General features: G+C 44.6%; 2 protein-coding genes across 3 annotated transcripts in view; both read right to left on the bottom strand.

Moving 5' to 3' along the window:
• Nucleotides 1-2412: 2412 nt before the first annotated feature.
• On the bottom strand, nt 2413-16308 carry Wdr73 (WD repeat domain 73). Its single transcript, XM_015493032.2, has 8 exons — nt 16173-16308; nt 15449-15516; nt 15050-15138; nt 13011-13099; nt 12364-12428; nt 6865-7029; nt 6175-6540; nt 2413-4325 (listed from the first exon to the last, which is right to left on the bottom strand). Exons 1-8 carry the CDS (start codon nt 16211-16213, stop codon nt 4090-4092), a joined length of 1119 nt encoding a protein of 372 aa, XP_015348518.1. The 5' UTR covers nt 16214-16308; the 3' UTR covers nt 2413-4089.
• An 816-nt stretch (nt 16309-17124) lies between these two features.
• The window catches only part of Nmb (neuromedin B), a 3906-nt gene continuing 799 nt past the window's right edge, over nt 17125-20231 (bottom strand). Inside the window, exons 2-4 of one of the 2 annotated variants that reach the window (XM_015493034.2) lie at nt 19962-20231; nt 19182-19354; nt 17125-17397 (exon numbers count right to left, since the gene is read on the bottom strand). In XM_015493034.2, coding sequence (XP_015348520.1) covers nt 17266-17397; nt 19182-19354; nt 19962-20118 — 462 coding nt within the window. In that variant the 5' untranslated portion in view covers nt 20119-20231 and the 3' untranslated portion in view covers nt 17125-17265. Of the gene's footprint in view, nt 17403-19181; nt 19355-19961 lie in introns of both variants that reach the window. The other variant, XM_015493035.2, reaches the window with a different exon arrangement.

Genomic DNA, 20231 nt, shown 5'->3' with positions numbered 1-20231 from the left:
CCGCCTTGCTAAATTGCTGAGGCTGGTTTTGAACTTGGGATTCTTCTGGTTCAGTGCTGGGGATATTACCCAGGCTTCACATGTGCTAAACATGTGCTTTAACCCTGAGCTACACCCCTAGCCCTTAATATCCCCTTTGATGTATCCCTGGAATGATTGTCCTTTCTTGAGTATTGGATAATTCTGATTTCCTGCCAAAAATTTATAATAAATTAATCTCTGAATTAATATGTAATTATACACATTCTTAAAATCCTTGTTCTATTTTCTACTTTGTTGTGTGTGTGGTATTGTGGATCAAACCCAAAGTTCCACACATTTTTTTTTTTCCTTTCTTTTGTAGTGCCAGGGATAGAACCCAGGGCCTTGTGTACATTAGGCAAGCACATAACCAGTGTGACACCTTCGGTCCTTCCTTTTTCTTGGTTGTTGAGGTTTGAATGTGGTACTAGTCATTTGTCTTTTCTCCTCAGATTCATTCTGGGTCCTTCTCCAGCTCTGTTTTGTACTGCAGGGGACCGTCTCCTGCTCACTACCCTCCCAGAAGTCCCTTGCCAATAAGCCCCATGTAGGTTTGACCAATAGCACTAGCAGGATATTGAAGGGGAAGGAGAAAAGCCAGGTGACTGTACTTCTTGTAGTCCTCAGATGTCTCTTCTGCAGTTTTAGCACCTTTGATGTAGCCCCCTGCCCCATGACCCCAGCTCTGGACAGATAGGGTTCTGCTGTTTGTCACCAGGAGGCCAAACCCTGGGTTCTGGCCACATCCACCACCTCTTTTTATCCTTGTATGGCAACTTCCTGCCATTGCTCACTCAGAGTGCCTCGCTTTGCTTCCTCTTTCAGATACCTCATCATTAAATTTAAATTCTCTCAACTAAATTACTTAGTGTGGGTTCAGTCTTCCTGACCAGACCATGACTACACGTTTTGTCAATACACTTCTGCAAAGCAGCTTTTAAATTCAGGCAGCAATTCTACTATTTTCTAAATTACTCACTTGTGATTTTACTTGGTGAGATTCTATAGCTTAGTCAGTGGCATGCTGGTAATTCAAATCTCTGAGGGAAAAACAAAAAGCTCTGCTTTATAATATTTGCCAATTTCTGATATGTAAATATTTCTGCCATGGCCAATTTCAAGCTGTCAGTGTAATATCACTGTACACACAGCTAGAAAGAGAGCTACAGAATCAATTCTTAGGTGGAGGGAGGAATGATTGAGGCGGCTTCAGGAAATGGTTAAGAATGATCACATCTTGAAATTGGAAAATTTAAATGTCCCCAAAATGTAATATTCCATCAACTTCATTGTTAAATTAAGTAATCAAAAAATTCATTTCTGAACTGTACATGGTGGCATATTCCTATAGTCTGAGCTACTCAGGAGGTTGAGGTTGGAGGGTCACTTGAATTTCCAAGTTGGAAGATAGCTTGGGTAACATAACAAGATTTTGTCTCAAAAAAGAATATATATATTTCTTTTAAAAAATACATGTTGGGAGGTTGGAGATGTAGTTTAGTGGAAAAGCAATTGCCTGGCATGAGTGAGGCCCCAGGTTCAATCCCTAGAACTGCTGAGGAAAAAAAATTCCCAGTGCTATGGACTGTTGTGCCCCCCTCACTTAAACTGGTATGTTGAAGAATCAACCCCCAGTGTGACTGCATTTGGAGATGGGGTTTTATGGAGGTAATTAAGGTTAAATGAAGCCATCAGGATAAGGTTCTAATCCAGTAGGACTGGTGGCCTTATAAGCAGAGGAAGAAAGGCACTTGCCTAGCATAAGCCAGCCTGGGGTTTCATTCCAGTGCAACATGGTATGCACGCACCCCACACGAGTGTGCACACACAAACAAAAACAAAATCCAAATTGTGACTAATAATCAACTAACTTTCCACCAGGCGACCAGCATGCTGGTTTCATTAAAGAGGTTCGTGGCATAGAAGTTAACTAGTGAGATCAAAATAAAACACAGACTCAATTACCTTTTTCTATGACCAGGTCTGAGATGGCTCTCCCCTCTCTGGCTCTCCCCTCGAACCACCCGGTGGGGCAGCAAGGCTTACTCAGGAGAGAGAGAGAGAGAGAGAGAGAGAGAGCACGCCAGGGAGTGGCTTTTTATTGGGGAACAAGAAATTCAGGGGAAAATTCCATCCAATGAAGGTCGAGGGGGGCAGCATTCCAAGGTCAGGGTCAGTGATTGGCCTCAGGGTCAGTGGTCAGTCACACCCCCACATGGACAGGCTCTTGCACCTGGAGAGGGTGGGGATAGCTCCGACACAGTTTGGCCAGAATGCCTCACATCCAATCCAGGAGGTGCCCAATCACGTGTGAGAATGGCTTCCCACATAACTTCAAAAGCAAAATTCATAAAAAAACCCCTTTAATAAATGCAACAGTGAGATATTGTATACAACAGGGAGATGCATATAACTTTAATATTTGCTATGGATCCCCAAACAGGAATGTTTGTGGAGCCCCCAAAAGGAAATGCCCCTCATGTGGATTCCCCTGGGGAATAGCATAGAAAGTACCACCCTGGGGAAGGCTGTGTTCTAGTGAGGGAGAAGAAGACAGCTAGGATCTGTTTGAACTTCTTGTGTTGTGGTTGGTGCTGAGCACAAACAACTATTTTCACACTTTGGCTTGGGATTGAACCCATTAGTTTTAACCACTGAGCCATATCCCCCACCTTTTTTTTTAATCTTTACTTTGTTGATTTATTTTTATGTGTTGCTAAGGATTGAACACAGTGCCTCACATGTGAGAGGGAAGTTCTGCCTCTGAGCCACAACCCCGGCCCCTCCCCCGCCCTTTTAATTTTTTATTTAGAGACAGGTCTTGCTAAGTTTTGCTGAGGCTGGCTTTGAACTACTCATGATCCTATTGCCTCAGCCTCCCAAGTCACTGGGGTTATAGGCACACACCACCATGCCTGGCTGAAGAGTACCAACTTCTCAAGAGAAATGCATACTAAGGCTATGAGTAATGACTTTTCATTCATCAGACTGGCAAAGGTCAAAAGCCACTAAATAGATTTTGTTAGCAAGGATGAGAGAGAGGCATCAATGTTTGGGGGAAAATGACATACTCTCTAAGGAGGGCACCTTGGCAGTGTTTCAATATGCATATATTCTCTGCCTCAGCAATTTTATTTTTTACAAATTTATCCTAAAAACATATTGTTTATGGAAACAAAAGTTGTTCATCACACAATAAGAAAGGATGAGGAAAATGTAACTGCCCTTTAATAGGGAGCTGGATGTATGTGTTCTGGTTCAAATGCACAAGGTACAGTATACAGCAGGAATGAAGAGCCTGCCTCTCCTGCGCTCTTCAGAGTACCACAGAACCTCCATCAGCTCCTCAAAGCAATAAGGCTTTGATATTTGGCAATCTGACAGGCAAAAAATGGTACAATCTTTTCTTAATTTCTACTGGGGTTGATGTTTTCTTCATGTTCACTTGCCCTAATACATTTTTTTTTTTCTGTTAAAAAAGTTCACATAACACAATTACATCCACAAGCTCTTCTGATTTTTACTCTGATACTGTGAAGAAGGGAGGGACAAAACACTGCCACTTCACACTGGGGAAAGTGGAGCCCTCAGCTACCAGGTAATTTATTGTGCCATGTGTCCTACAAAAACTATTTTTTATGTCACTTTTAACTTTCCCAATAACCCCGCAAAGTAGTCTTTTTTTTTTTTTTTTTTCGGTACTAGGGATTGAACCCAGAGAAGCTTAACCACTGAGCCACATTCCCCAGCTCTTTTTAATTTTTTGAGACAGGATTTCACTAATTTCTTAGGGCCTTGCTAAGTTGCTGAGGCTGGCTTTGAACTTGTGTCCTACTGCCTCAGCCACCCAAGCATCTAGGATTACAGGTGTTTGCCACCAGTCCCAGCAAGGTAGTTATTTCTTTCCTCATTTTACAGAAAAGAAAACTGGGGGCAAGAGACAGACTGACTTGCCAAGGCCATACAGCTGGTAGCAGGGATCTGTAGTCACTCAAGAACTGAATCAGTGCCCCTGCCACTCCAGCATCTCCTTCTCTTCCTAATGGCCAAGGCAGGAAGATGCTGGTGTCAGCAGGAAACACAGAGGTCCACCCAGTCCCACACGTGCAGGGAGGCATCACTTGCTGCTGATAACAAAGTCCTGGGTTTGCAGGGGTGCCAGGTGTGGGTGGTAACCTGTGGTGCAGTATCCATTTTGTTTTCATCGTGGAAGAGGTGACCTCTGTGAGTGAAGAGAGGTTCCACCTGGATCCCTGTTCCATCCCAAGATGTGACATCATAGACCTGAACAGTCCCATCAAAACCTGAGGAAGAATATAGAAAAGGAGCATCAACCCTGAATCCCTAAAACAATGCTATTTGCTCAATGGCACCAAAACAGGCTAAGGATGAGTTCTCACATAGTAGTAGCAAGATACTTAAAAGCCAACTACTGGAAATGTGACCTCTGCCCCAGTGCTGGCCTCCCGGGCATGTCACCATGATCATCTGTGGTTCACCTGTTACAGACCAGGTCCAGGGCTGATCCTGGACATGCCCTATCTCTTAATCCTTACAACCATTTGAAGTAGAGACTATTTTCCCCAGGAAATGGAGGCTTAAGAGACTTATCAAACCTTTCTAACTTGTCCCAAATTCCAATCTCCCCCATGCTTGTCCCTCTCAGCAAATGGCCTTAAAGAGGGAAGTAGAAGAAGCCTTAGGAGAGGCACACCCTCACGTCCCCCAAAACTGAGTTACATCTGCACTCACGCTATCCTGCCATCTTCCTGTTCCCTCCACAGAGCCTGGTTCTTTTCTTCTGCTCTTTATGAATCCTGGTGCTTTCTTTCCTGTGCTCTCTTCTATTCTTTCAGCCCCTCCCCCACAGTGGATCCTCCCCATTGGCATCTACTGCCCTCATTCCATACTCCATGCAACTAGATTCCACCAGGCCCAGGAGCTTGACCTGGCTGGCTTGCATAACTTAAAATGAAAGTAGGTTGAGAAGCATCCTTGAAATCCTGTCCCTACACTCATACACTGCTGGGGGTACTGCAAATTGGTGCAGCCAATTTGAAAAGCAGTATGGAGATTCTTTGGAAAACTGGGAATGGAACCACCATTTGACCCAGCTATTCCTCTTCTCAGACTATACCCAAAAGACCTGAAAACAGCACACTACAGGGACACAGCCACATGAATGTTTATAGCAGCACAATTCACAATAGCTGAACTGTGGAACCAACCTAGATGCCCTTCAATATGTGAATGGATAAAAAAAAAAAAATGTGGCACATATATACAATGGAATATTACTCAGCACTAAAAAAATAATAAGATCATGGCATTTGCAGGGAAATGGATGGCATTAGAGCAGATTATGCTAAGTGAAGTTAGCCAATCCCAAAAAAACAAATGCTGAATGTCTTCTCTGATATAAGGGGGGGTGACTCAAAATGGGAAGAAGATTACCTCTACATAGGGAAGAGGGGTGGGAGGGAAAGGGAGGGAGAAAGGGAAATGCATGGATGGTGGAAAAAGACCCTCATCGTTATACAAAATACATGTATGAAGACATGAGAAAAAAAAAATAGCGTACCTTAGATTAGGTAGAGAGAAGTGATGGGAGGGGAGGGGAGGGATTGGGGGATAGGAAGGATAGTAGAATGAAACAGACATTATTATTACTGTGTGTATATATGTGAATGCATGACCAATATGTTTCTGCAACCTGTATACTCAGAAAAATGAGATATTATATCCCATCTGATTCAAATATATGATACGTCAAGGTCATTGTACTGTCATGTGTATCTAATTAAAACAAAACAAAACAAAACAAAAAAATCCTGTCCCCTTTCTGGTACAGCTTCATGGCTATCCCAGCATTTTACTATCTGCATTTCTCTCAAATGATCAGAAATCTGAATCCCTGCTAGGCTTGGAGAGGCTGGTGTTTGTGCATGGAAGTTTAGAGGCCAGGGCAGGGAAGGGCCTACCACTGAGGAACCTGAAGAGTTAATCTGGAGCTCTCTTGGGCAACTTCTAACTTTTGGAGCCAGATTCTTTTGGAACCAGATTGATTGTGGGGCTGCAGTCTTCTTCCTGAGCACTCTACCATCCTCAGGAAAAGAGAGATCTAATAAGACATGACAGCCTGTTCAGCAGTACCTGAAATGGCTAAGCAGTTGTCCAGGGCTGGGGCCCACGTTACTCGCAGCAACTCTGGGTTGGGGCTAGGTGTGGACACTGGGCACTGGACTGAGCTGACAGAATGGCAGAGATCCCGGGGGTCAAGAAGTTGGAGCTGCCCCTCTGAGCCAAGGCTTGCAATATAGGATCCTGGGCCTTGGCCCATGCCCCTAACTTTTGCACACCATCTCTCTCCACCAGACCCAGGGTTCGGGCTGATATTCTCCAATGGTGCCCACTTCTGGCGGGTATCGACAAGCCCCAGATGACCAGAGGTGCAGCAGAAAGCAAAAGTGTTTGCATCTAGGACCTGCAGGCTACTCAGCTCCTCACTGTCACTGGTGTCTGGAAGACCAAAGGCAAAGAAGAATTAGACAGGCCAGGCAATTTGGCAGGGCTTGCTGGTCACAACAGTCCTAAGCAAAATGAATCATTCCCCTCCTCCCATTCATCTTGCCATAGTCTGCTTCACTGGGTGGTTGCTGGTCCCTGGGACTGCCCCTCCCCACCCCAGAATGGGAGCCCTTCAAGGCCAGAGCCTATCTCTTATTCAGCAAGTTTCTCCAGCACATGGAACGGACAGTTTGCATTAGGTTTCAAATGTGCTGAGTTGGGCCAAAGGCCAGATGTTGGCTGAAAGAGCCAGCAAGAGGTGAACTACTGCAGTACCTGAGCTATACGTGACCTTCTGGGATTCCAGATCCACAATCTTCAGATCACTGAGCCATGCCCCATGGAGGACTCCAGGAACCATTGAGGAGAAGACATCCACTCTAGGCCAGAGGTTTCTCTCTTTTTCATGAACTGCAATGGTGCTGACAGCCTTAATGACATCTAGGAGGAAAAGGGAAGTAATGAAAGCCCAGAATGCTAATGACGGTTTTGAAAAATGACATGGCATAGGCCAGCCATCTTATCCTGGACATTGAGAAGGTCAAGAAAGAGCTGGGCAAAGTGGCACATACCTGTAATCCCAACAGCTCAGGAGGCTGAGACAGGAGGACAGTGAGTTCAAACCCAGCCTCAGCAATGGTGAGGTGCTGAGCAACTCAGCATTGACCCTTAGACCCTGTCTCTAAATAAAATACAAAATAGGGCTGGGGATGTGGCTCAGTGGTTGAGTGCCCCCGAGTTCAATCCCTGGTACCCACTCACCACCCCCAAAAAAGGTGGTTAAGAAAGAAAGAGAAGCTGGGTGAGTGGCATACACCTGTAATCTCAGCAACTTGGGAAGCTGAGGCAAGAGGATGGTAAGTTTGAGGCCAGCCTTGGTAACTTAGGGAGACCTTACCTCAAAGTAAAAAATAAAAAAGGAAGAAAGAACTGACAGTTTGAGAATGTTGAGTCATAAACACTCTGGGTTATATTTACATTTTTCAAATAGTCAGAATCACTTTAATTTCTTTATAACTTATCATATGAATTATTTTTGCAAATGGGAAATTATGAGTCATTGTAATCTCAAAACTCCACAATCAGTTCTTGCTTTTTATAATTTGGTAGAGAGCAAATAGAGGAAAAGGAATGAACATTCACTACTGATGTCACTTACACCTTTGGTGAAAAGTAACAGGTACAGAGTTAATGAGCTAGTATTATTTCTTTTAAAAACATAGTCCATGACCTGAAGCAACTTGTTAAAAATCTAGCAAGTAAATGTTACACTGCAGATATCACTGACTTAAAATGTAAACTAGACAATAAGAAAGACCACATTTTTTTTAAAAAGTAAATGGAACAAAGACATATTGGGCCTCAAGTAGGAACAAGTTTTAGTTTTGTTTCCACCTGCTTGGTTAGCAGGCCAGTTCTCTTTTCTGCTTTCTGTATCATTTGATGCTTCTCTCTCTCTTTTTTTTTTTTCCTTGCAGTATTGGGGATTGAATCCAGGGACACTCTACCACTGAGCTATATCCCCAGACCTTTCTATTTTGAGACAGGGTCTTGCTAAGTTGCAGAGGCTGGCCTTGAACTTGCAATACTCCTGTCTCAACCTCCTAAGTAGCTGGGATTACAAGTGTGTACCGTTGTGTCTGGCTATTTCCACCCCCTGGTAATGGGGACTGAATTCAGGGCCTAGCACATGCTAGACAAATTCTCTACTGCTGAGCCACACCCCCATCCCAGTTTCTACCTTCTTTGAAGAAAATGAACATCTGTGTATTTTTTCAACTCTGAAGGAGAGGCATAAATCAGAATGATGAGGGCAGAATAGATATGAGGATACTCACATAGTTCATCAAGCCAATGTGTGGCTACGAGTTCCCTCATAACAGTTCCCACAAAAGACATGCCCAGAAGGACCTACATGGGCTGGGTTAGTACTCAGAGGGCCCTCCAGTACTGCTCCCAGGGCCCACAGGCCTCTCAGTGCACTTAATCAGACTGGCTGAATCTGACTGTTCCAACCACATGAGCTGTGGGGGTTTGTCACAGACACAACAGCTGGGCCTTAGGGTCAGAGTTTGTCTCTAGGGAGTGCTGATGAGGCTGTAGTTCAAGCCATCTGGCCAGAGCCTGCCTGACTCTCCTGGGTCACATTTAAATCAGTCCCTTCTTCCCCTTCCACAGACTCAGAAGAGTCTGGACAATTCTCCCAGAACCTGCTACTCTAAGCCAGAGGATGGTTCTCAGCTATGATCTCTCCTCTCTGGAAGGAAGGAGATATATTTCAAAGATTCAGTGGAAAAACAAAGGCTTAAGGGCCTCCTACTAGGAAGCTGCTCTATAATTATAGTAAGAAAGAAATCAGAGGGGTTGGGGGATATACCTCTGTTGTGGTGCTAGCCTAGCATGCACCAGGCCTTGGTTTCCATCCCATAGGTCTTCTTCTCTAGTCAGTGGTACAGTGCCCTCTCCTAGGAAATCTACACCAAATTTACCAAACTAGCCCCAACTAAAAAGGCAAACTACTCCAAATGAAGGCAAGACAGTGAAGTACCTCCAAGAACTTGGAAAGAAAAGGCAGGTTGTTTCTAAGAACCAACACAGAAAGCATCAGAGCAGAGGCAGGCAAAGGCCCTTAGGAATCAGGGCAGCTCCCAGACCTGCAATCATGAGCAAGTGTGATAATACAAGTAAAGAAAAGTGGTGTCCATGAGAGGGGGCTGTTGAGTCAGAGGCAAAGAAAATACTGGGCTTGTTCAGAAGAGAAGCCACACCATGAATAAGTTTCTTTATTTTTTTAATTTGGGTACTGGAGACTTCACCCAGGGGCGCCTAACCACTGAGTCACATTCCCAGTCCTTTTTATTTTTTATTTTGAGAGAGGGTCTTGCTAAGTTGCTTAGGGCCTCCCTAAGTTGCTGAGGCTGGTCTGGAACTTGTGATCCTTTTGTCTCAGCCTCCTAAGCTGCTGGTAGTACAGGAGTAAACCACCAGGCCTGGCTGCATATTTAAGTTTCAAGTGTTTCAAGTGGGATGAACAAGTGACATTCAGCTGAGACCCTAGCACTGTAATCATCCAACTCAATGGTTTCTACATCCCCAGAGCTGAGAGAAGAGGCTTTGGCTCCAAGGGCGGGGGCAGCATAAGGCTCAGGCAGCAACGTGTTCACAAGTTGTCTGTCTTATGAAAAAGCAATCTGGAAATCATGCAGACTCTGAATAGGCTATATCTTCTCTAAGCAAAGCTTGTTATAAAATAGAATAGTCCATAAAATATTTGCTTTTTCATTGTAAACTAATAAAACTGCATGCTGATATATACAGCAGTCTGGTGAGTCTAGTGAGCACTGCCTCTATTAGCTTGTTCTGTATGTGCTCACAAAATCAGCCTTGGGGCTGTGGGTCAACAGCAGACTTCAGAAAACTTACCAAGATAACATGAAAGCTTCTAGAAAAATAGCAGACAAAGTCTTCCCTCAGCTCTGGAATATTCTTGCACTAATATCTAGAGAATAATGACTCTGACTTTCTACACACTTTAGTGTCAGAACAAGTCCCCTTGACTTGTTAACTCTCCTAGGTCTACACTACAGACTCTACGAGACACCAGTACTCAAGCACTATCAAATGATTAGTAAGACTCCTTCTCTCTTGTCTTTAAACCCTTGCTGCCCCATCTAGACAATTTTGGGGAAAAGATTAAAAAAAACAACTGTAACTTCCTGGCATAAGTTTGGACACAGAAATCAATGGAACAGCACCCAGAGTCCAGAACTAAATCTTTGTATTTATGGTAAACTGATTTTCAACAAAGGTGCCATGGCAAATTAATGGAGAAAGGATGGATTTTTCAACAATTAGTGTGAGAACAATTGAAAATCCACATGCAAAAAGAATAACTTAGATCCTTACCTCACATTATACACAAAAATTAACTAAAAATGGATCATAGATTCAAATGTTGGACCTAATAACAAGACTTTTGGAAAAAAATATAAGAGAAAAATTTATGAATTAGGTAAAGACTTCGTAGCTATGAAAAAAATAGTTCAGGATCCCCCTGCAACAACAAAAAACCATGGATAAACTGGACATTATCAAAATTTAAAGCTTTTATGCTTCAAAGGATACCTTGAAAAGACAAGTAACAGACTTTGAAAAAATATTAGCAAAGTATACCAAATGAAGAACTTGTATCTAGAATGTACAAGGACCAAAGACCAACAACCCAATAAAAAATAGGCATTTTGCAAGATAAATGAATGGTTAATAAGCACATGAAAAGACACTCAACATTATTAGTCATTATGGAAATGCAAATGAAAACCACAAGGACACAAAAAGACAGCGACAAATGTTGATGAAGACATGGAAAAAACGTGGACTCTTATACACTGTGGTGGGAATGTAAATAAAGCCATTTTGGAAAATTTTGAAAGTTTCCTTAAAAAAGCAAACATAAATTTACCATATGACACAGCAATTTCATTCTTAGGTGTCTACCCAAGACACCTAAGACACATTTGTCCACATGAAGATTTGTACATTAATGTTCTTATCTGCATTATTCATAATAGCCCAAAATTGGATCCAATAACTGGTAGACAAAATATGAGATACATCCATACAGCCATAATGGAATACTATTCAGTCATAAAAAGGAACAAACTACTGATACACACTATAACATGGATGGACTTTAAAAGGATTAAGAGAAAGATGCCACATATATGTTCCCATTGATATGATATGTCCAGAAAAGGCAAATCTAATATATGGGAATGGGGATTAACAGTAAATTCCATGAAAGTATTACTGGGGTCATGAAAGTATTCTAAAACGAATTTATAAGTGATGGCTACAATATGTATTTTAAAAACATCCTGAACTGTACACTCAAAATGTGTGAATTAAATGACAGATAAAATACACCTCAGTAAAATTATTTAAAAAAATAAACCACTACAACTGCTAAGTAAGTGATATAAATAAGTAAAAACTATAGCATAGGACAGGTGACAAGGAAAACAATAAAGATAGCCCACAGGGCCAGTGACCTCAGAAAGCAATAAACACAAGAGTACTTTTCTGCAGCAGTGAAGCCTGGGGAGGGACCAGCAGCCACCAGGCTACTTCTGGGAAGCTTCCAACTGAGGCAACAGGGGGCACACACACTTTAATGCTGGAGGAGGGAGGGAGGGGACTAAATCAGGTCAGAAGGCTGCCCGCTCTGGTGCCTGCCTGACAGAGGACCTGCAAATCTCCACAGCTGGAGGGAAGCCTATTCCCCATGAGGGAACTTCCTTCCACTTCGAGAATGGATAGGAAGCAGAGTGACTTCTCTGAGAAGAAAACTGGCTAGTCAACCTTGCTCATTAGCTATTTTCCTTCCCAGGGAACATGTTGTAGAGAGAAATAACTTCTTTTTTTTTCTCTCCCTCCCATCCTCCTCCTCCAAGAGGAAAGCACTTCGGATTAGCCCTAGTTCTGCCCTGGCCTCCGTCTTGCTTAATGGAGAGGCCTGTGGTTCTCTGGGCAGTCCATCTATGGCTGGGTTGGGTAAACTCAACTCTTGGAGTAAGTTCAGGGAAGATTCATTTGGGGCTTGTCTGCCATGCTGTGGTTGCTAATTTGTCTTTTTGCCACCATAAAAGTAGATTCTATATTCTCCTGCCCCTGACTCAGAGTCTACATATTTCCTGACTCAAGAGTAGGGGGCAGGAGTGTGTAAGTCATATACTTTCCTTAAACCTCAACCTCCACCAAGTGAAATTCACTCACCACTGTCTTCTGCAAACTGCCACACCTGCAGATAACAACCTGGAAGGCCACTGGTCACCAGCAACCTATTCAGGATAGATAGAAAATCAGTCCAGATACTGGGGAGCTCCTCCCCAAACCCCAACAGCTTTCCCCTTTCCAGTCCACATAGCTTAGGATCTGTTAACTCCCATAACAAAAATTTGTACTGCAGGATCAAAACCAGCCATCCTTATTTAACAGATGAGCAGCTTGCTCTGCTTTGGGGATGGGCCCACAGCTCATAGAGAGCCATGGGACTGAGCTCAGGCTCAGCCATCTAGAGAGGACACCAATGAGGAGCCTGAACATACAACTCTGACCTACAAACTTAGCTTCCTCTAACTGAGCTAGTTACACAAACTATCTAATACATCAGCTCTCTGAAAGATTAAGAGCATCCTTTTTATCCTGTATCTATCTAGTCCCTAGAGCAATTCCAGTGACCTGGTGGTTACATTAATCAAAGTAGGTATGGAGATAATGGTTTTATGTTCTAGATCTGTGTGCACATTCACATGTCTGTGTGCAGTTAGAGCTGAGGAGGCAATAAAAAAGCAGGACACCCCTGGGTATTTTCAGCCATCCCATCTTGAAATGGAAGGTCTGAGTCATAGAACTGACCATACCTGGTATCTGGCACATGCTTTAGATCAAAGACAGGTCCGTCTGAAAATCCGCCATGGCGCAATTTAAAATCTCTTTCTGGGAATAAGCCCTAAAATACAAAGGGTTGGCCAATCAGATACAGTCTGCTCTTCAAAGGAACACTTGGCATTTTTCTGAGCTTTACCTCTTGAAATTCTAATACAATCAGTCTGGGAATGGGCCCAGGAATTTGCATTTTAGCCAGCAACCTTAATAGCTTGGATACAGGTGGTCTTCAGGCTACTGTGAGAAACACTGGGCTATGGCTGCCTGGGACTCAGCCTCTCCTGGTCTTAATAATCCCTTTATAGGTTCCTGTCTACCCTGTCATCTATTCTAAACCTTCAGCTTAACTATGCCATGGTTACCCTGTAAGATAACTTGGTTTCTTATTAAAGAATTTTAAAGGGCTAAGGGTGTAGCTCAGTTGTAGAGCATGTACAAGGCCCTGGGTTCAATCCCCAGTATTGCAAAAACAAACAAACAAATAAATAAATTTGTTTATTCAGAAACAAACATTTTCAATTCCTATTCCTACATGGCCTTTCAGTTATTTAACTGTATGCCTCACCCTTCCCATTTTGGGGAAGCAGGATCTTTTTCTATCACTGGAGGTTAGGATAATTTTTTCCTGTTATTCCCTCACTCCTACATCTACATTCTCTCCTTCTTTAAGAGCTACTTCTCCTCAGGTTGTAACTCTGCTAACACTTCTGGCTTTAGGAAATCCTCCCTCTTCAAGTCTGTTTCTGACTAGTTATTGTTCTCATTTCTTCCCTTCCTGCATCTCCACTTCCTCCTTTCTCTCAGTCTTTGGCCCTGACCATCATTAAAATGCTGTGCCAGAGGTCACCAAGATCTTCCCAATTGCCAATCTAATAAACAAACTTCAATCCTCACCTGAATGATTTTATAGTAACATTACATAGTTATTGACTTTTCTTCTTTTTTAAAGAATTTGACCTTTATTTATTTGTTTTTATCTGGTGCTGAGGATCAAACACAGGGCCTCACTATACTAGGCAAATGTTTTACCATTAAGCTACAACCCCAGCCCTATAGACTCTTCTTGACATGTTTTCTTCTTTTGCATTTGGACCTTTTCTGAAACTCCTCCTACATTAAAGACTATCCTTAGTATTTCTTGTGGGTTCCAATTCTTATACCTGTCCCTTTAACTGTGTCTCCTGAAGTTCTGTCCTTAGCTGTCTTCTCTTAATCTAATATAGTACATATTATTCTAGGCAATCTAAACTATTCTAAGGACTACAACTACTTTCTATACCCTAATGGCTTCCTAATCTATTTTTTTTGGTGGTGGTAGTGGGTATCAGGGGTTGAACCCAGGGGCACTTAGCCATTCAGCCACATCCTGAGCCCTATTTTGTATTTTATTTTTTTTTTAAATATTTATTTTTTAGTTGTAGTCGGACACAATACCTTTATTTTTATGTGGTGTTGAGGATCAAACCCAGGGCCTCGCACATGCTAGGTGAACACTCTACCACTGAGCCACAACCCAAGCTCCCTATTTTGTATTTTAGTTAGAGACAGCATCTCACTGAGCTGCTTAGCACCTCGCTGTTGGTGTGGCTGGCTTTCAACTTGTGATCCTCCTGTCTCAGCCTCTCAAGCCATTGGGATTATTGGCATGCATCATCTGGCCAGCCCTAAATCTATTTTTTTAAAATGTCTTTATTTATTTATTTTTATGTGGTGCTGAGGGTCGAACCCAGTGCCTCATGCATGTGAGGCAAGTGCTCTACCACTGAGCTACAGCCCCACCCCCCAAATCTATTTTTAATAAAACTGACCTCTTCCTCTAGTAGCCCTCTGTGAATCACATGAGATTGTATAACACTTATCTCTGTTCAAACTTGTCTCCCTCTAGTAGACTGTAAGGGCATGACCACTGTGTGTGTGTGTCTCTCCAGCATCCAGGACAATACCTGGTGTGTAACAGGAGTTTTCAAATGCTTAATAAATAAAAATGAACATATATACTTATATTTCAAATTACCTGGTTTTCCTTTACAGAAAGTCTGAGAGGTAGTATCAGATGAAGAATCTCATTTTTTTTCAGGCTTTCATAGCCAGCAACAAAGACTCCTGGAAAAAAGAAGCAGCTGTGACAAATCATTAGGAAGATTATTATAGACAATGGGTGGATCTATAAATTCCTGCCAAATCCGCCCAATCAGGGATAAATTCCTTCCCCATCAGTGTACAGCCTTGAATCAGGGGATGGAGGGTCTTAATAAAAGGAAGGTAAATGCTGATGGGGCACCAAATTTCAACAAGTGACCAGTAGGCCCTCAGGCTCCCAGAAGAGTATCCTGGGTCCCTCTAGACTGAGCCCCTGACTTTCAGCCTGAGAAATGTGATTCCATTTCCTTTAGGGCCAGGCAAGTTTTATCACCTTTGTCACCAATCCATTCAAGGACTCGTGTGGCTCCTGAGAGGTCGAATGCATGGAAATCCTGGTACCTGCACAAAAGGGACATAATCACACGATGCATGGAACTGTATAGCTGACAAAAATAACAGAATTCGGTGGTTAGGGACCTGGATCTGGAGTCAGGCAGACAAGGGACTGTGTCTTTTTTTTTTTTTTTTTTTCCAGTTTTCAGTGGACACAACATCTTTATTTTATTTTTATGTGGTGCTGAGGATTGAACCCAGCACCCTGCACATGCCAGGCGAGCATGTTACTGCTTGAGCTATATCCCCAGCCCAAGGGACTGTGTCTTAGTTCCTATTTTACACCCCGTGTGTCTGGGCCTAGGCCAAACACTAGGCCCTGAGCTTCGGTTTTCATCTCTGGAACTCCCAGGACACCCAAAGTTGATGTGAAGATCCAATTACTTAATCTGTGTTCAATGTTTAACCTAGAGGCTGGAGCAAAATAACTGATTATCTGTGTTGGTATTATTATCCATCACTAGCACAGCTCTTAACACCACTAGCACGCAGAACGGGCCATTTTCCAGATAAAAAATCCGAGGCCCAAGAAGAGTCATTCCGCATAGACCCAGCCACGCGTCCCCCTCATACCAGGATTCCCTACGTGCCTCCACCCACACTCATCCGCCCACCAGACGCATTTCAGGCCCAGGCTCAGCTCCCAATCCCTCACGATTTACAAGCGCAAGGATTCCACAAGCCAGTCCTCCGCGGGATCCATGGCAACTGCCGCTTCCGGCACCCCGCTTCCGCTTCCAAGCCTTCCAGGACAGCCGTGGCCCTCTCGCGAGGAGAGGGCGTGGCCTCCCTCTGGCGGGCGGGGCCCGCGGTGTCCCAGCTGGCTTGCCCTTGCGCCCCGCCCTCGCTGGGCTGTGCTGGGAAATCTTTGGGGAAAAGCTCCCGGAAAAGGGAAGAAAGACTCCGATGTTCGCTCGGAGCAGGGCTGGACGGACCAAATACCTGTTTTAGATCCAGGTATTTGCAGCCCAGAAAACGGCGGTCAGTATCCCAAGGCCAGGAATATTACAAAACCATCCGGCTAAACTGAAATTTCAGATAAACAATGAACAATATTCTTTGTGTGAGTATGCCCATGCAATTTTTAGGACATTTTACACGAATTTTTTTTTTTTATCTGAAATTCGAATTTTACCGGGTGTCCATTTTTTATTTGCTAACTCTGGCAACTCTACTTAAGTTCAGAGAAGAGAGCAGGCAGATAGCGGGGTCTGGAATCTCACCAGGCTCTCTCTCTCCACGCATTAGGTATTCCTCTAGAAACTTGGCGTGGAAATGAAATATGATGAGATTAAGTAAAGCCCAGTAGTGTAGTGTTAGTATAGTGTAGTACCTTCGTTAGAGGCGAGGAAACGGAAGAGACATTTGCCTGCACCAGTAGGTGGCAGAGGCGAGAGAAGAATCCCGCAACTGGAAGGAGACCCAGCATACAGTGGGCATTGAGTAACTCCTTGCTGAATGAATGGAGTAAGAGCTCAGTCACTGCCAGGCTGATGCCAGACATGGGGGTGTCCCGGGCTTTTTAGAGCCCACCCCATTTCACTGAACACCCCACCCTCCAGTTCCCTTCCTCTTCCCTTCCCTTAAACGTGGCTGGAAAGAGAGGACCATGCATTCTATATATAAACAGCAGGGTTTTATTCACAACTTCATCAGAGAAGCAAGAAAAACAGCAGGAACATAGGTTGTGTTTGCAACTGCAATATTTCTGGCGAACCAAACGGAAATCACAGTAATGGAATAACAGATTCAAGCTCAGGATTTACATCCAGATGGGGCCACCACTAGGGTTCCATTCAGCAACTTGCCAGGGTGGGCACAATCTAAGCCATGTTGTGTCTGCCCCATTACTGGCATCACTTCTGCAGTATCTGCACCAGCAGCCTCCTGTACTGAAGGAAAACAAAGAGAAGAAATGACCTGGGGAGAGGGGAAAATGATAAAGCCATGCTGCCATTTCTAAGTGCTGGGTGTTTGCAGATGTGGGCAGAGACAGACTCTCAATTGAGGCAGGCCACGGAGCACTTTCTCTCTGAAAGTCCTGAGAGGAATTAGGGGTGGTGGTTTTCTCAGAACACAGCCCCAGTAGCACAGGGCAGGCATGACAATTAAAGGAGATCATGGAAGTCAAGTAAAAGTATGGTGTCTGGCACTGGGCCATTGTCAGTGTCTTTATTCCCCCTACCCCAAGCTCTGCCCAGACCCCCCTCAAGTTCCCCCAGCCCCATAGCTAGGGATTCTCTAGTTAATCTGTACATTTTAGGCCTTCAAATTCCATGGCCCTAGAGGTGATAATAGTCTTCCTTCAGATAGCCAGCCCAACCTCCTAGTCCTTATTATGTGAGGTTCCCAGGAGCTATGCATCTGAAAGTCAGGGATGTGGGCTGGGGCTAGACCTTTTCTAGGGAATGCCCCTCTCTTCTTTCAACATATGCATACTTTATGGTAGACACAGTGGCAGATACAAAACTGAGGCACCAACAGGTACTGCCAGAAAGTACTGGTAAGTGCTCCTGTTTACTGAGGGCTTTCTATGTGTCAGCACCATGCTGCACAAATGACATAATGGGAGAAGGACCTGTATTTCCACTTTATGGATGAGGAAGATGAGCCTTTGAGTAGGTAAGTGACATTCTAAGGTTATATAGCTATTGAGTAGCTAGGTTTTGAGCCCAGCACAGTGGCCAGAGCCCACATTCTGCCACATCACACTGCTTTCTGCACATGGTAACAGTACCAAGGAGGGTGTGTGCAGTAGGGATAGCACTGGGAGCAGCAAATGGAGGAGCAGCCACCCACCCATGCTAGCCGGGAAGGGTGGCTTACTTCCAGCTTTAGGACCTTGAACCCCATAGATCGTTGGTTTACCACCAAGAGTGATTTGCCCCACTCTGGGAGACACTTGGCAATGTCTGGAAGTATTTTTTTTTTTTTTTTTTTTTAAAGACAGGGTCTTGCTATGTTGCCCAGGCTGACCTCAAACTCCTGGGCTCAGGGGATCCTCCTGCCTCAATTTACCAAGTTGCCAGGATTACAGGTGTATATCACCACACCTGGCTCAGAAATAATTTTGTTTGTCACAACTTAGGAGAGGCAAGGTGCTATTGACATCTAGTGGGTAGAAACCACAGACATGGCTAAACATCCGACAATGTGCAGGGATGCCCACAGCAAAGAATTATCCAGCCTAGAATGTCAAGAGCACTGGTGAACGTGAACAAGGTTTTAATTCTGTCTTGGTTGCTGACTTCTCTTGCCCTCTCTGGTTCTCAGGGTCCTAGCTCTGGTCATAACCATATGTAAGGCACAGCAAATGTACACTTGGTTTATATAGTAGGGGACATCTGGAGTGGAACAAAGCTGTGTAGTTAGGGGAGAAGATTCTGCTGCCAAGAGGCCAGCCTGTGACTTTAGACTGAGTGATGGGGAACTTCTTTCCCCTACTTCTTGCTCCATGGAGTCTGGTGGGAAGGTCAGCTTCCTTTCTTTGGAGAGTGTCTCCTTTAAGCCTTGGGACACAGGGAGGGCCCAGAATCCTGGCTTTCTGGGGTTTATACCCATTATGCCCTGGCTGTGTAATCACACCCAATCCTGGGTGGTAATTCCTCCATGCTGGATCCTAGGTGGCCTTAGCTAAACCATCCTGGTATTGGGGTGGAGGCCTGGCTCACCTGGGTTTGGGGTGCTGGGCTGCTGAAGCTCATGCTCAGAGCTTTCTTTATCTGTAGGATCCTGAGCAGATCATGACTCAGCTGCAGTCTCTGGTCCCTCAGGGAGGTATGGGGAGTTGTCCCCAACGGGAATGCTCTGGGGGACTCCAGACTCTTCTTCCCCATGAAGTGACCTAGAAAGGAGGTGCCCAGGTACATGGAAGTCAGGGAGTGAGGATCCTGCCCCAGTGGGAAAGTTCCCCATCTTTCCCACTTTTCACTTCTCTTGGAAGGAAGACAGGAAACCTTCATTCTCTTCACCAAGGAGCCACAAAGACATTGGGGTGGTGACAAAGACTGCTACCTCAGCTTTTCCTGAACAGGTGTAGGGACAGCACAGTTGGAAGGAAGGTGGGACAAACTAGGACCAGGGGGAAACTGCCAGTTGTACTGCCTGCTTGGAGGAGGGTCAGAAAAGGGCAAGGAAAGAAGTAGGGAATGAAGAGGTGCCTGGAAGATGAATGTGCAGAAAGACACACCAGAGGTTATAAGCAGTCTTGCTTAAGGGAAGGACACCGGTTGGCAGTCGACCTAGGATTCAAACCCAGCTCTGCCTTAAACTTGCTAAGAGATCTTAGCCAAGTTACTATCTTAGCCAAATTACTCAACTTCTCTATCTACTAAATTAGATGATCCCCTAGTGTCCCCACGTGCTCGGACACTAGGAGGGGCCACAGTGTTGAGAAAGAAACGGGGCCAGAGCGGGGTGAGGGACGCTTGCTGGGGTCCCCTAAGACTTACCGGTAGCCCAGAGGTTGCCCCGCGGGTGCACTCGGATCTTGCTTGTTCGGCCCCGGGATTCCGGAAGATCCCAGTTGAGCGGGGCGACACCGGCTGCCAGCAGCGCGAAGAGCAGGAGGCCACTAAGCCACCAAGCGCCCCCCGCGTGCCGGGCCATGGCCGTACCTACAGCTCCGTCTGCTAGCCCGCGCCCGCAGCTGGCTCCAGGGGCCCGCCTTCCCTCCTTTTAAACCTGCGCCTGGGGCGGAGCTGCAGCAGGAGCCCCGCCCT

This window comes from Marmota marmota, unplaced genomic scaffold (genome assembly GCF_001458135.2).
Source record: "Marmota marmota marmota unplaced genomic scaffold, marMar, whole genome shotgun sequence".
In the NCBI taxonomy this organism is placed as follows: Eukaryota; Metazoa; Chordata; class Mammalia; order Rodentia; family Sciuridae; genus Marmota; species Marmota marmota.
Note: the sequence above shows the minus strand (reverse complement) of the source record. Positions and strands in the feature narration are given on the sequence as shown.